This window comes from Talpa europaea (genome assembly GCF_964194135.1).
Source record: "Talpa europaea genome assembly, chromosome: 15".
Lineage (NCBI taxonomy): Eukaryota > Metazoa > Chordata > Mammalia > Eulipotyphla > Talpidae > Talpa > Talpa europaea.
In genome coordinates this window covers 79,567,231-79,579,746 of record NC_140083.1, presented here as the reverse complement: position 1 = coordinate 79,579,746, position 12,516 = coordinate 79,567,231, and the positions used below count along the sequence as shown (strand labels likewise).

The 12,516-nt window shown below is 60.2% G+C and overlaps 1 protein-coding gene across 1 annotated transcript; it reads left to right on the top strand.

Moving 5' to 3' along the window:
• Positions 1–7,747: 7,747 nt before the first annotated feature.
• Positions 7,748–9,025, top strand: SP7 (Sp7 transcription factor; the record flags this gene model as incomplete). The annotated part of the gene is made up of 1 exon (XM_084255046.1): positions 7,748–9,025. The coding sequence occupies exon 1, from the start codon at positions 7,784–7,786 to the stop codon at positions 9,023–9,025; it is 1,242 nt and encodes a 413-aa protein (XP_084111172.1). The 5' UTR covers positions 7,748–7,783.
• Between the last annotated feature and the right edge of the window lie 3,491 nt (positions 9,026–12,516).

The window sequence follows — 12,516 nt, the reverse complement described above, 5'->3', positions numbered from 1 at the left end:
TGTGGAAGAAGTCAGAACCCAGAGTCCTGAGGGGGTAGCTGTGGGCCTCAGGTAGTCCTGCTGCCTGGCTTTGGCACAGACTTTTGGGAGGGGACTCTGTGTCCAGGGGCACATTGGGGACTCTGGCTCGCACCTTCTTGGGGACCCTGCCCCTTCCTTTTTCTTCCCCCTCACTCCTGTCACTTCCGAGATAGGATTAGAATGGGAGAAGGGGGTCCTCCCTGTACCCCTCTCCTCTCCCCAACCCTATTTTTCCTCTCCCCCTTTCATCTTTCTTTTCCCCTTTCCGAGGGTTAGAGTGTCTATTCCTCTCCTTCCCAGTCTAGTCTGAGCTCCGGCCCTTCTCCTACCTGCTGTTTCTCCCTGGAGTCTCCGTGTTTCTCTCTGCTTCAGTTGCCGGCCTGGCCTGATGTAACTGGTCTCCAGTTTTTTCTGTCGGGGTGCAGCAATTTCTCCAAAACTTCCCCCTTAAATTGGGGGGGCCCTAGAAATCCATCTGGGACCTCAGGTTCTCACACCCCCACCAGGAGGAGACTGTGAGGTCATGGGGACACCCCAGCATGGGCACTTCCTCTTGGGCAGACGGGCGGGGTGGCCCGGGTAATCATCAGACACAATTATGTGCTATTTATACTGCATCCCCGCCCCCCACCTGCCTGGCCGCTTAACCCTGTGCCTCCTCCGGACCTGGCCAGGCCTCAGGCTATTTTTCTCTGACCTGTCCTTCAGAAGCCATTGTTTCCTCATTTCTGTTCCAGTGAGCTTCTTCATTTTTTCCTGCTTTCTCTGGGTTTTGTAAAGCCACACACCTGGCCTCCTGTTTCCCTGCTCTCTAGCTCTTATAGCCCATCGTGTCTCTTCAGATTCTCTCTTTCTGTGTTTCTTCTTTTGATTATTTTCCTTTGCATGCCAGCTCCCCAACCCTGTCCCCATCCCTAACCCTGTCCCCAAAAGTTGGGCCTGCAGGGTTCCTTGGCCAAATTACCTCAAGGGGCTGAAATCCAGAATTCCTGGGTCCTACCTTAAGCTTGGATCCTGCCCGCAGGGTAACTGGCGGTGCAGCTCTCCCTAGGCCTGCTTCTGCTCCTTCCCCTGCCCATCTTTTCCTTGGAGAGCTGGGAGAGCAAAAGGAGCCAGGAAGGGGGCACTCAAGAAGAGAAAGCAGGACTGTTTGGGGGGGTGAGGGGTGTGGGGAGGTACAGGGCTCCGCTCCTCAGACAGGCAAAAGGGAAGGGCTAGGTGCTGGGAGAGAGCTATGTTGGGGAGTAACTTGCAAAACCACCCCAGCTGGCTGGACCCCTCCAGAGAGAGAGGCTGTTTCTATCACTTGGCTGCCCAGTCCTCTCCTCTCCTTCCCTCCCCCACCATGTAAACTTACCTGGGGTCCAGGTTTCTGTTAATAGATTTTTGGGGTTTCCCACTCCCAATCTGGTTCACATTCCTTCTCTTTTGCCCGATTTTGATGAGAAGTCAATGTCGGGAAGTCCTGCCTAAGTTCCAACTTCAATCCTTCTTGCTGGAGAGGGAATTGGTGCGTGGATGGAAAGGGAACACGCGCTCCCTCCCAGGAAAGTGCCATCACTCAGGAGAACCAGCTATCAAAGAATGGCGATTAGCTATGTGGCACGGAGCTGGCAGGGATGGTTAATTGGTGGGGAATGATGGCAGCTAGGGCATATCTTTGGGAGGGGGGTGGTAATCCAAAGAGACTAGGCTTGCCCTTGGGAAGGATGAGTTGACCCAGTGACCTTCTCCCCCCCACACCGCTTGTCTTAACTGTTCTCAGAAATCAGGGCCTCCCTGGTGCTGCAAGGAGTTAAGCACAGCACTGTGAAGCGTCTGCAGCCTCTGCAGCACCAGTTCAGTTTGAGCCCAGCCTGCCAGGGAGCTACCCTCATGGTGCAGCAGACCTCTCCTGTCTCCCCGCTGCTCCCCTCAGCAGTGTATTTCAGTAGATCTGCCTGTTCTGCTCCCCGCTCTGTCTCTGGTGAATCCTCTCACCCCCCCCACCTCTGGCCTGTACCCCAGTTCTTGTATGCATGAATAAATAAATCTTTAAAAAAAGTTCTCAAACTCAGAAGATCCAGGTTCTGCCCCACAGAGTGAGAGAGGCCTGGTGTTACTGCCTAGGAGTGAAACTGAGGCTTTGGAAAGAAGACCGTGGAAGCCCCAAGCCTATGCCAAGTCCTCCCCTACTCTGCCCCTTCCTTCAGGCCTTGCTTTGGAATCCACCGCAATGACCCTAAAAGTTTGGGCAGCAGAAGCCTCCACCCCACACTATGCCCTCTCTCCTGTCTCACCACACACACACACACACACACACACACACACACACACACTGCTCTGGATCCCGAGGTGGGGAGCCCGGGAGGAAAGCATCCCCAGGCCGCCGCGGTGTGTGTGCCGCCCGCCACGTGAGCTTGTGTGTGCTCATTCATGACAGCGGCGGAGCCGTGCGGGCAGCAGCGTGTGCATGTGGACGTGTGTGGATCGTCCTGTTTGTCCGTGAATGTGTATGTCAGTGTGTTCCAGTCTCTCTGTGTGAGTGTCGTCCCCAATCCCCCATCCCCCCCTGGATCTCTAATTAGTGGTTTGGGGTTTGTTCCTTTTCCCTCCTGTTCCTTCCCTCAGCAGCGCAGCAGCAGCCTCAGCAGCCTCAGCAGCAGCAGGAGCAGCAGCAGCGGCCACCGCCAGCGGCCAGAACTCGGGAGTCAGAGTAGGACGTAGGATCGGAGCTGAGTGGGAGCAGGCGTGCGCCGGCCTGGGAGAGGACCAGATCCTCCCAGGCCCCTCAGGCCACCCTTGCCTGCACTCCCACTGCCCGACTCCAGAGAGGACAGAGCCAGGACACCCAGCCCCAGTGCCCCCAGGTACTTGATACTGGGGAGCTCTGGGAGGGGTCCCCACTGATGCCTGGGGGGGAGGGCTGGGGGCGGGGTGTGGGATACCTGGGCTCACCGGCCCTTCAAGTCTTCCTCCCAGCACCCCCAGGAAGCCCTGACAACTTGCCCTGCTCCTACCCTCCTCCTGTTTCCACCCCTTCCCCGGGAGCCTGTTTCTCTCTCCCGCCCAGATCCCTTCTTTGGGGAGCTCAGCAAATGGAGCAGGAAATTTGGACCCTCTGCCTCCCTCTCTCGCCCTGCTCATTGGATCCGGAGCCTTCTCCGCTGGGAAAGCTGTAATTAGAGGGTGGATCCCTACAGACAGAGAGCAGCCCCCCCACCCCCCACCCCCCAGTCCCTTCTAACTTTAGATCTCTTCTCTCCCATTCTCCCATTCTCCCTCCCTCTCCCTCTCCCTCTCTCTCCGGCTCGCTCTCTCCATCTGCCTGGCTCCTTGGGACCCGCTCCCCAGCCTCAGGATGGCGTCCTCCCTGCTTGAGGTAACTGCCCCTCTGACCCCGCCCGCAGAGCACCAGCTGGCGGTACTGTCCTCCGGGCCTGCCTCCCAACTCGTGCAGACAGTTGCTTCCACGCTTGTCACTTCCAGGGGTCCCTCTGGTGAGGTCAGAGGAGGGGGCAGGAGAAAGGGGACGAGAGTTGGGCCGGGGTCAGAGAACACACAAAGAAGATAAGAGGGGACCAGGTCAGAAGGCTTGGACCCGAGGTCAGCCAAGCACCCCAACTCTGTGTGCGGAAAAGGGATGGAGAAGGGAGGGAGAGGCGTGGAGCAGGAGGAGGGGGGTGGGCGACAGAAGGGCAGGGATGGTTGAGTGGGAAGAGGGCTGGATGGGGTACAGGGCCTTGGGGTCCTGTCCCCTGGGACCCTTAACCTGGCAGCGTCTGGTTTGTATGTGGGGAGGGGGCTGGGCCTCTGGACCCGTGTGTGGAGGCCAGGAGGGGGGCTATGAGAGAAGGGCGCAGGGCAGTCCTGTGCATGTGGGGGGGCTGAGAGGGAACCAAGGAGGAGGGCCAGGGTCTGAGGCCGCCTGCCCAGCTTACAAATATTTAACTTTCAGCCAAAGACAAACTCAGCTCTATTTTGGGAGTGGGAGGCTCCAGGGCGGATGGGGCCACTTCCCCTCCAGGCTGGGACCCCAGCATCCCTTTCTTCTGGTATTGGAGATGGGGGCGACTAGAGTACCATGGGGTCAGGGCTTAGAAATCACTGACTCTGCCAAGGTTTCTGGGGGACTCATGCCCATCGTTGGAAGGGGGGGTCATGACCACTCCTCTCCAGCGGGACTGTCCTCAGCCCTTCCTGCTCCTGAGTCTCTGACTCTGTTTCTCTGTCACCATCTCTGTCCTGATTTCTGCGTCTTTCCACAGGATCTTGGTCTCAGAGACCCCTCCCTTAAGGTCAACCCCCTTCAGTTGCCTCAAGCCTTCCACTTTCTGGGTCCTCTCATCTCTGCTCCCAGAGCATGAGCTCAGTTCCCGGGGTGGTCTGCAAAGAGGAGGAAGACCCCTTCATCCTGGGGAGAGAGACAGAGTGGAGCCCTTCACTGCCTGTGTTCATTGGCCTGAACGGAGGCTGGAACAGGACACAGGGTGCCAGCGTGCGTGGCTGGCGTGGTCAGGCCTCAGTGTGCATGTGTATAAGCCAAGTAGCCGTTAGTCCACGTGAGGACCGGTGCGTGAGTGGAGAGAGTGAGCTGGTGACTGAGTCTGAGGGGATGGCATACAAGGCAGTGGGGTGGACACCATGCCCCTTATCATTGCTCTGTATCCATTTGGGGGTCTCCCCAGGTGCTGTGCCCTCCGCTGCAACGAGGGCAGAGTGCTCACCCCTGCTTTTCCCCAATAGACTCTCTGCTGGGCTGTCATCAAACCACTGTTGTTGGTCCTGCGGACACTGAAAGAATAAGGTGCATGGAATCCTGGGTCCACGCAGGACAAGGGACCATGTCAGTGGGCTTGGGCATCATGCCAGAGTTGCCAGCGTGGCACTGGTGCCTCAGGGAGTGGCTCACCCAGAAGCCTGCTGGAAAAGCACAGATTGGGGTGGCACATGGCAAGACTAGTATATCATGGAAACTGGGCTTTCCTGTCTCCTCACTCCTGTAAACTGGCGATGCCCCAACACAAAAGCATACCAGTCTCTGCATCTCTTTTACCTGTTTTTTGGGCATGGACCCCAATCTGGGCCTCGCCCGGACCCACCACCACCACCAAGAATCCCTCACCTCTTCAGAAGAACTTGGGGGTTCAGAGAGGAAAGTAGCCCCTGGGAGGCTCACCTGGGAGAATGAGCGGGGAGCAGGGAGGAGGGAGGAGCGGGAACAGACAATTGCGAGAACTAAACACTTTGGAAAGAGGCTGAAAAAAAATGAGAACTGGAAACCGGGACTTTGGTGCTGGGGGCAGGGGCAGTCAGCGCTCCGATGTGTGGTGACATTTCCAGGGGAGGCCGGCAGCACCTCCAGGGCCCCGGAAAGAGCTCTCCAGGCCTGGCTGCACATCTCAGGGAAGGAGCTGGGGCAGCTCCTCATCCAGTTCTTTCTCCAGAGAACTCCCTGAAGGGCTTACAATCTCTTTGTTTTGTGTTCATGGCTGGTGGGGCACAGGTAGGAGGGAAACAGCTGTCAGGTGGGACTCCTGGACCCTAGGAGAGCAATGCATTTGCTCAAGCGCTGGGCCCATAATAACCCCTTTCCAGGACCCGCTCCCCAGCTCTCAGGCCAGCGGGCAGGCAGTGGCAGAAGGAAACGAAGGCCCTGGTGGAACTCAGCCAGGTGCCCAGCTCTTGGCCCGGGGAGCCCGAGTGCTCTGCTGCCCCTCCTGGCCCTCTGACCCGGGGGCCACTCTCCCTGGGGCCGGGGTCGTGGCTGGCCTGGGGCTGCCTGCCTTCCTTCACCCCTCCCTTCCTCCCCACAGCTGGGTGGGGTCCCTGGGCTTGGCTGAGGCCCCTGTGGCCACAGTGTGAGGGCCTGGCGGGGGGACGGCGTCGGCGTTTTTTAAAAATAAACCAACCGCAGGGAAACCAACGGAGCCGGGCAGGGCTGGGCAGAGGGGGAGGGGCGGTCAGGGGGAGAAAGAGGGAGGAGCGGCCTGGTCTGGGGGTTTTCTGGGGCCCAGCACCGCAGGGGTTTTCTCCTAGGTGGGAAATCTGCTTTCCTCCTCCCCCGTTTCTAGTTCCTCCCTCCTCTTTCCCTGGCCCAGGCTCTTCCCATCACTTCCCTTTGTTTATTCTCCTCTCCTCTCTCCTGCCTTTTGTCTTTGACCTTTCTGCTCCCTGCCCATTTTTGCCCCTCAATGCCAGTTTCACCTCTCTGTTCCCCTTTTCTCCATCCTTGGGGCTTCTGTGTCAACGCCTCCCTCTTCGTGAGGTCCTTTGCATCCCTTGTCCGGGTCTCTGCCTCTTACCTTCAAACAGCACATTTCTGCCACCGCCTTCTGCAGGGCCTTGGCCTGCCCCGCCAGCCGCCCTGCCCTCGTGCTCCCTCTGCTTGGAAGTCACAGGCTCCAAGGAAACCCTGGCTGGGAAGAATTGGAGGCCTTTGGTGGCTCAAATTTGGGCATCCATGAGGTCAACAGGGAGCCGTAGCTTTGCTCTTGGGGTGCGGCGCGGCAGTGGTGATCGTATACACCCTTCCCTGCCATCTTAAGATCCCAGAACTCGCTCCAGGCTTGGTGACATCCACACATACCACATGCTGGCCGCTGCCAGGAAGGCCTGGGGACCCTGCAGTCTGGGGTTCTTTTTCAGCTTTACCTGGAAGTCACCAGGTACTGGGGCTTCGGAGGGCCCCAGCAAGGAACTGTTCAGGATCCGCCTTTGAGGGCATCTTTTGTGGTGGGAGGCTCGGTAATGGGTGCCAGTCAGGGATTCTGGGTGGCATCTCCTCCTGGGAGGCCCTGAGGCTGCCGTGGAGGAGCACAATTGGGTATTAAGGGCACTCTGGCTTTCTGAAGGCCCCCATGGCCCAGCCCCTTCATTCACTGCAATGTGAGAGAAGGGTGAGACCAGCTTGGGAAGTGCCTGTCGGGGGACACTGGGGCATGGAGGAGTGTGGCTGTGAGCTGGGGTTTTGGCAACCCTAATTCCCTGCCCTAAGGGGCATAAGGACCTTGGGCTCTTCCCATCCTCCCAAAAGGGTCCCAGCTGGCTCCACAAAGCAGGAGGGGCCCACTGCCCTCTTGAAAGGCACTTTTGCCTCGGCCACAGCCCTGGCTTGGGGCAGCCCTATTCCTTCTCAATGTCTCAGTGTCTTCGCATCACTTCTCTTGCTCCCAGCCTAGGGTCCCTGCCAAGAGATTCCTTACCAGGGACACAGGACACAGCCTCAGGGAGACCGGGCGACTGCCTTGGTCAGGAGCCAGAGCACAGATAGGAAGTGAAAGCTGGGACTATCTGGAATGGGGGTAACTACAATCCCCTGATACTTTGCCTTCTCCCCATGCTGCTCTCTGAGCCCCACCGGCCCTCTCCGCATCCCTGACTGTGGCCTCAGGTCTGAAGCCACTTCCAGGGGTGAGGATCCCTAATTCTCATCTCACCCAGGGACTGCCTCTGGCCCAGCATCTCTCTTAACTATTAAAGTGTTTTCTCTTTCTCCAGGCCCTTGCACCCCCCCAGCAACTGCTTCCTGGATTGGGGTGTTAGACTGCAGTCTTGGGGCTGTCCTTCCAGGACTCCATCTGAGCTCTGCCCTGACGCCCTCCTCGCCCCCCAGCCTCACTGGCCCCTCTTACCTCTAATTCCCTGTCAACTCTTCCCTGACCCCTTTGTACTGGTCTTCAGGTCTCAGTCTTAGAGCCTGGCCTTTGTTCTGCGCTGCTCTCCCTAAGCGGCCTCCTTCTCTCCACAGGAGGAGGCGCACTATGGCTCCAGTCCCCTGGCTATGCTGACAGCAGCGTGCAGCAAATTTGGTGGCTCCAGCCCTCTGCGGGACTCAGCGACACTGGGCAAAGCAGGCACAAAGAAGCCATACTCTGTGGGCAGTGAACTTTCAGCCCCCAAAACCATGGGGGATGCCTACCCAGCCCCTTTTGCAAGCACCAATGGGCTCCTCTCACCTGCAGGCAGCCCCCCAGCACCCACAGCGGGCTATGCCAATGACTACCCTCCCTTCTCCCACTCCTTCCCTGGGCCCACGGGCACGCAGGATCCTGGGTTGCTAGTGCCGAAGGGGCACAGTTCTTCTGACTGCCTGCCCAGTGTCTACACCTCTCTGGACATGGCACACCCCTACGGCTCCTGGTACAAGGCAGGCATCCATGCAGGCATCTCACCGGGCCCAGGCAACGCTCCTACTCCTTGGTGGGACATGCATCCTGGGGGCAACTGGCTCGGTGGTGGGCAGGGCCAGGGAGATGGGCTGCAAGGGACACTGCCCACCGGCCCTGCTCAGCCCCCACTGAACCCTCAGCTGCCCACCTACCCCTCTGACTTTGCCCCCCTTAATCCAGCTCCCTACCCAGCTCCCCACCTCCTGCAACCAGGGCCCCAGCATGTCTTGCCCCAAGACGTCTATAAACCCAAGGCAGTGGGCAACAGTGGGCAGCTGGAAGGGAGTGGTGGAGCCAAGCCCCCTCGGGGCGCAGGCACAGGGGGCAGCAATGCCTACGGGGGCAGTGGAGCCGGGCGCTCTTCCTGCGACTGCCCCAACTGCCAGGAGCTAGAGCGCCTGGGGGCGGCAGCAGCCGGGCTGCGCAAGAAGCCCATCCACAGCTGCCACATCCCTGGCTGTGGCAAGGTGTACGGCAAGGCCTCCCACCTGAAGGCCCACCTGCGCTGGCACACAGGGGAGAGGCCCTTCGTCTGCAACTGGCTCTTCTGCGGCAAGAGGTTCACCCGTTCTGACGAGCTGGAGCGCCACGTGCGCACTCACACCAGGGAGAAGAAGTTCACCTGCCTGCTCTGCTCCAAGCGCTTTACCCGAAGTGACCACCTGAGCAAGCACCAACGCACCCACGGAGAGCCAGGCCCAGGCCCCCCTCCCAGCGGCCCCAAGGAGCTGGGGGAGGGCCGCAGCGCAGGGGAAGAGGAGGCCAGTCAGACGCCCCGACCTTCGGCCTCACCAGCACCCCCAGAGAAAGCCCCTGGAGGCAGCCCAGAGCAGAGCAACCTGCTGGAGATCTGAGCTGGGTGGAAGGTCTCTAGCCCCAGGGTGGCCTCCCCAGCCTCTCAGACTCCGTGGACCACTGCTTGCCCCTCACTCCCTTTGCCCCATGCATGCTGCCCTCCGGGGTTCTCTCTCCCACCTGGGCACCCTGGGCCTGGGTTTCTCCCCGCATGTCTCCTCTGCTCACCTGCGCCTGCCGCGAGCCCGCTCAGCAGACTCATCTCAAGCCTCACCTGTGCCTGATTTCCGCACCCCGGCTTCCTCAGCTCCCCTCCCCCTGCTCACAGCTTCTCTCCTTCGCCAGACCAACTCTCTTTCCACTAACTCCCTGATGTACTTCCTTTCTGCCTCCCAAGCTTATTCACCACTACCCCTCGGCTTCCAGGCTCCAGCTCCCCAACTTCTTATTCCACTGCTTTCCATGCTTCAGAGCCTTCTTCCTTTTACAGATGATGATGATAATTTATTGCCCCCTGGTGGCCTCTTCATTAGGAACCAGAGTTAGGGGACTTGGGGTTTAGTGACCTGGCAGGGAGTAGGGTGCCCAGAGGGGGGCAGACTGATGGGGATCTGATCCCAAAGACGGGATGACCCCAGGGTCAGGGAGGCTGCCCCCACGCCTGTATATTTAACCCCTATGTTCCAAGAGAAATGAATAGTAATAATAGTAATTCTATTTATGTAAGTTATGATGACAGGTCAGGTAGAATGAGCTGGGAGGAAGGTGGTCCATTTTTGCTATGGAATTTTAGCCAAACGCATCTCTGTATAGAAAGCGTCAGTGGAGATCTTGTTAATAGAATTTCTATCATCAGGGTCTCCGTTAATGGGGTGTCTCTTTTAATGGATCTCTCCTAATAGGGTTGGCTAGCTAGATCTCTGTTCAAGAGTTGATTGGGTGTCTCCCACTTAGGGGATCCCTAATATTCCCAGTCCCAGTCAGAAGCTGTGAAACCTCAAGTCCTATGGAAGGGAGCACTGGACTATACCCCAGCTCCCTTGGCCCCAGAGCAGGTTCCTCCACCCCCCCCTCTGATACCATGACCCCATCAGGCTAATCCCTTGTTGCTATGGTTATGGAGAGAGTGCAGCTGCCATTTTAGACATGCTCTTTGGGGAAGCCCACCTCACAGGAGGACATTGGTTTGGCGGTGCCCCTCCTGAAGAATAGGTGGGGGAAGGCTTTCTCTGGGATCAGATTCTAATAAATCAAGTATTTATTGGTGCCTACTCTGTGCAAGGCACTGTACTAGGCCCGGTGCCTAGAAGCCATGAGAAAGAAGAATTTATATAGCTAGGAGGACAGAGGTCCCCAAGCTGATTGGGGGGTGTGCTCCCAACCTGGGTCTTCTGATGCTCCCAACTCCACCTCCAGTGACTTTTAAAGCCGCTTCGTGCCTTTGAATGCCTTTCCGGTGACTCTGGATCCTCCTTTTCTATCTCCTTCCTCACGGCCCCAGGTCAAAGGGTTAAAGCCGCTGGAGCTTGGGGACAGGGTAAAATCGTGGAAGGGAAGGGATCATGTCCTCATGGAGTCTTCTTTTTTTAATTTAATAAATAAAAAGGTCGATTTTAAAATGTGTCCTGGTGAGAAAAGGGGAAGAGGCCGGGTGAGCGAGAGGGGTGGACGCACGAGTTTTCCTCGGCGACCAGGGGCCTGGCCCTGGGTGCTCCACGGCGCCCACCGCCACTCGGGGCCCGCGCCAGCGCGCACTGGACCGCCCAGGGGCGCCTGCTGCGCCGGGAGGGCAGGGCGGTTCCTTCCCGGCTCTGTCCACCTCAGGCCCGGCCAGGGGCCGGCTCGGGCGCCCGCCCCGCGGCCGGCCACGGCGCAGACGACGGCTCCGGGTCGGCCCGGCGCGGCCCCCGGCGGGAGGACCCCGCCTGGCACGCCCCCGCCCCCCGCCCCGGGCCTGCAATCAGCGGTGCCCGCCGCCGAGCGAGCGCGGGAACAAAAGCCACTCTGTGGCGGCGTCCCCGAGCCACAATCAGGCTTTGTGCGGCCCCCGCCCCTGGGGCTCCCCCGCTGGGCCGAGGGGGCGCGCAGGCCGCTCCCCCCGGCCCGGGCCCGACCGCGGGCGGCGCCCCTCGCTCGCCGGCCGGCCCGGCGCGGCGCTGGAGGGGGGGCGAGGCGGGCCGGGGGGCTCCGGTTACGACCCCCCCGCGCCGGCCGCCGCGCCCGCCCAGGTGCGAAATCTCCTGCCCGCGGGCGGCGCGCGGCTTCAAAGGCGCTTTGAAGAAACCCGGCTCCGAGGCCGGCTCCGGCGGCCGCGGCGGAAGAGGAGCCGGCCGCGGGCGGGGGACGTCCGGGACAGGCGGCGGCCCGAGGGGACCCCCGGCCGCACCCCTCCCCGCCAGCGGCTCCCCGGGACCCCCCAGGACCCGACCCTCTCGCCCCCGGCCCCGCCCGGCCGGGGCCAGCGCCCGCCCGCCGCAGCCCGGCGGCCCCCCCGCCGGCCCCTCGGCCCCTTTCATCTTCCCTCGACTCCGCTTGGGGTTTTGCTGGGTTCTGGGAGATAAAAACCGCCTCAAATAGCGGCGGCGCGCTGCCAGGACAAACAGGGCCGGGCGGGCCATGTGCGCCTGGTTACCGGCCCCGGGCCGGGCGCCGGGCTCGGCGGCCCGGGAGGGGCGGGGGCGGAGCTCCAGGCCGCGGGCTCCGGCGACGCCTCCCAGGGGGCGCCCGCGGGGGGCTGGAGCGTCGCGGGCCGCGGCCGGGGCGCAGCCCGGAGCCCCGCCCCGGCTCCACGGAGGGCCCGGGGGGACGCGGAGCGCGCGGAGACCCCGGGGCGCAGGGTCAGCGGCGCCGCGTCGCCAGGGCCGTCGCGCCCCCTAGTGAGGCCAGCGGGGAGGGCGCCGAGGCCTGGCTTGGGCCTCCCAAGAGCCTGCAAATTGGGAAAACCGTTCAACAAACATTAAATTAGCCATATGAGGAGCGAGGCGCGCATTAGGAATACACGCAGCACGGCTCCTTTCCTCCAGTTCATATTACTATTATTTTTAAAAAAGATTTATTTATTTATACAAGAGCTGGGGCACAGGCCTGAGGCGTGGGAGGGTGAGAGGATTCACCAGAGGCAGAGCGGGGAGCAGAACAGGCAGACTGATGAAATACACTGTGAGGGGAGCAGCGGGCGAGGCAGGTGAGGTCTGTTGCACTATGTGGGTTGCTCCCTGGCTGGCCGGGGATCGAACCGGTGCTTCAGAGGCTGCGGACAGCTTCACAGGGCGGCGTTCAACCCGCTGCGCCACCGGGGAGGGCCCCCTCCAGTTCATGTTACAGGGGTAAGCGTCAGGCACCTAACTGATCATTACAACACAATATGTTGGCGGAAAATCAGGAGGCAGGTAAGGGAGGTGGAAGTTGCAGGCCCAGGTCATAGTATTTTCTTGGGGGTGTCTGAGGTCGATTGGTGTCAAGATTGAGGTACAAATAAAAAAAAAAAAACTTCCTCGGTGGGTCCTCAGCGCTTTCCACTAATCTGTCAGAGTCCAGGACTCCCTCTTCA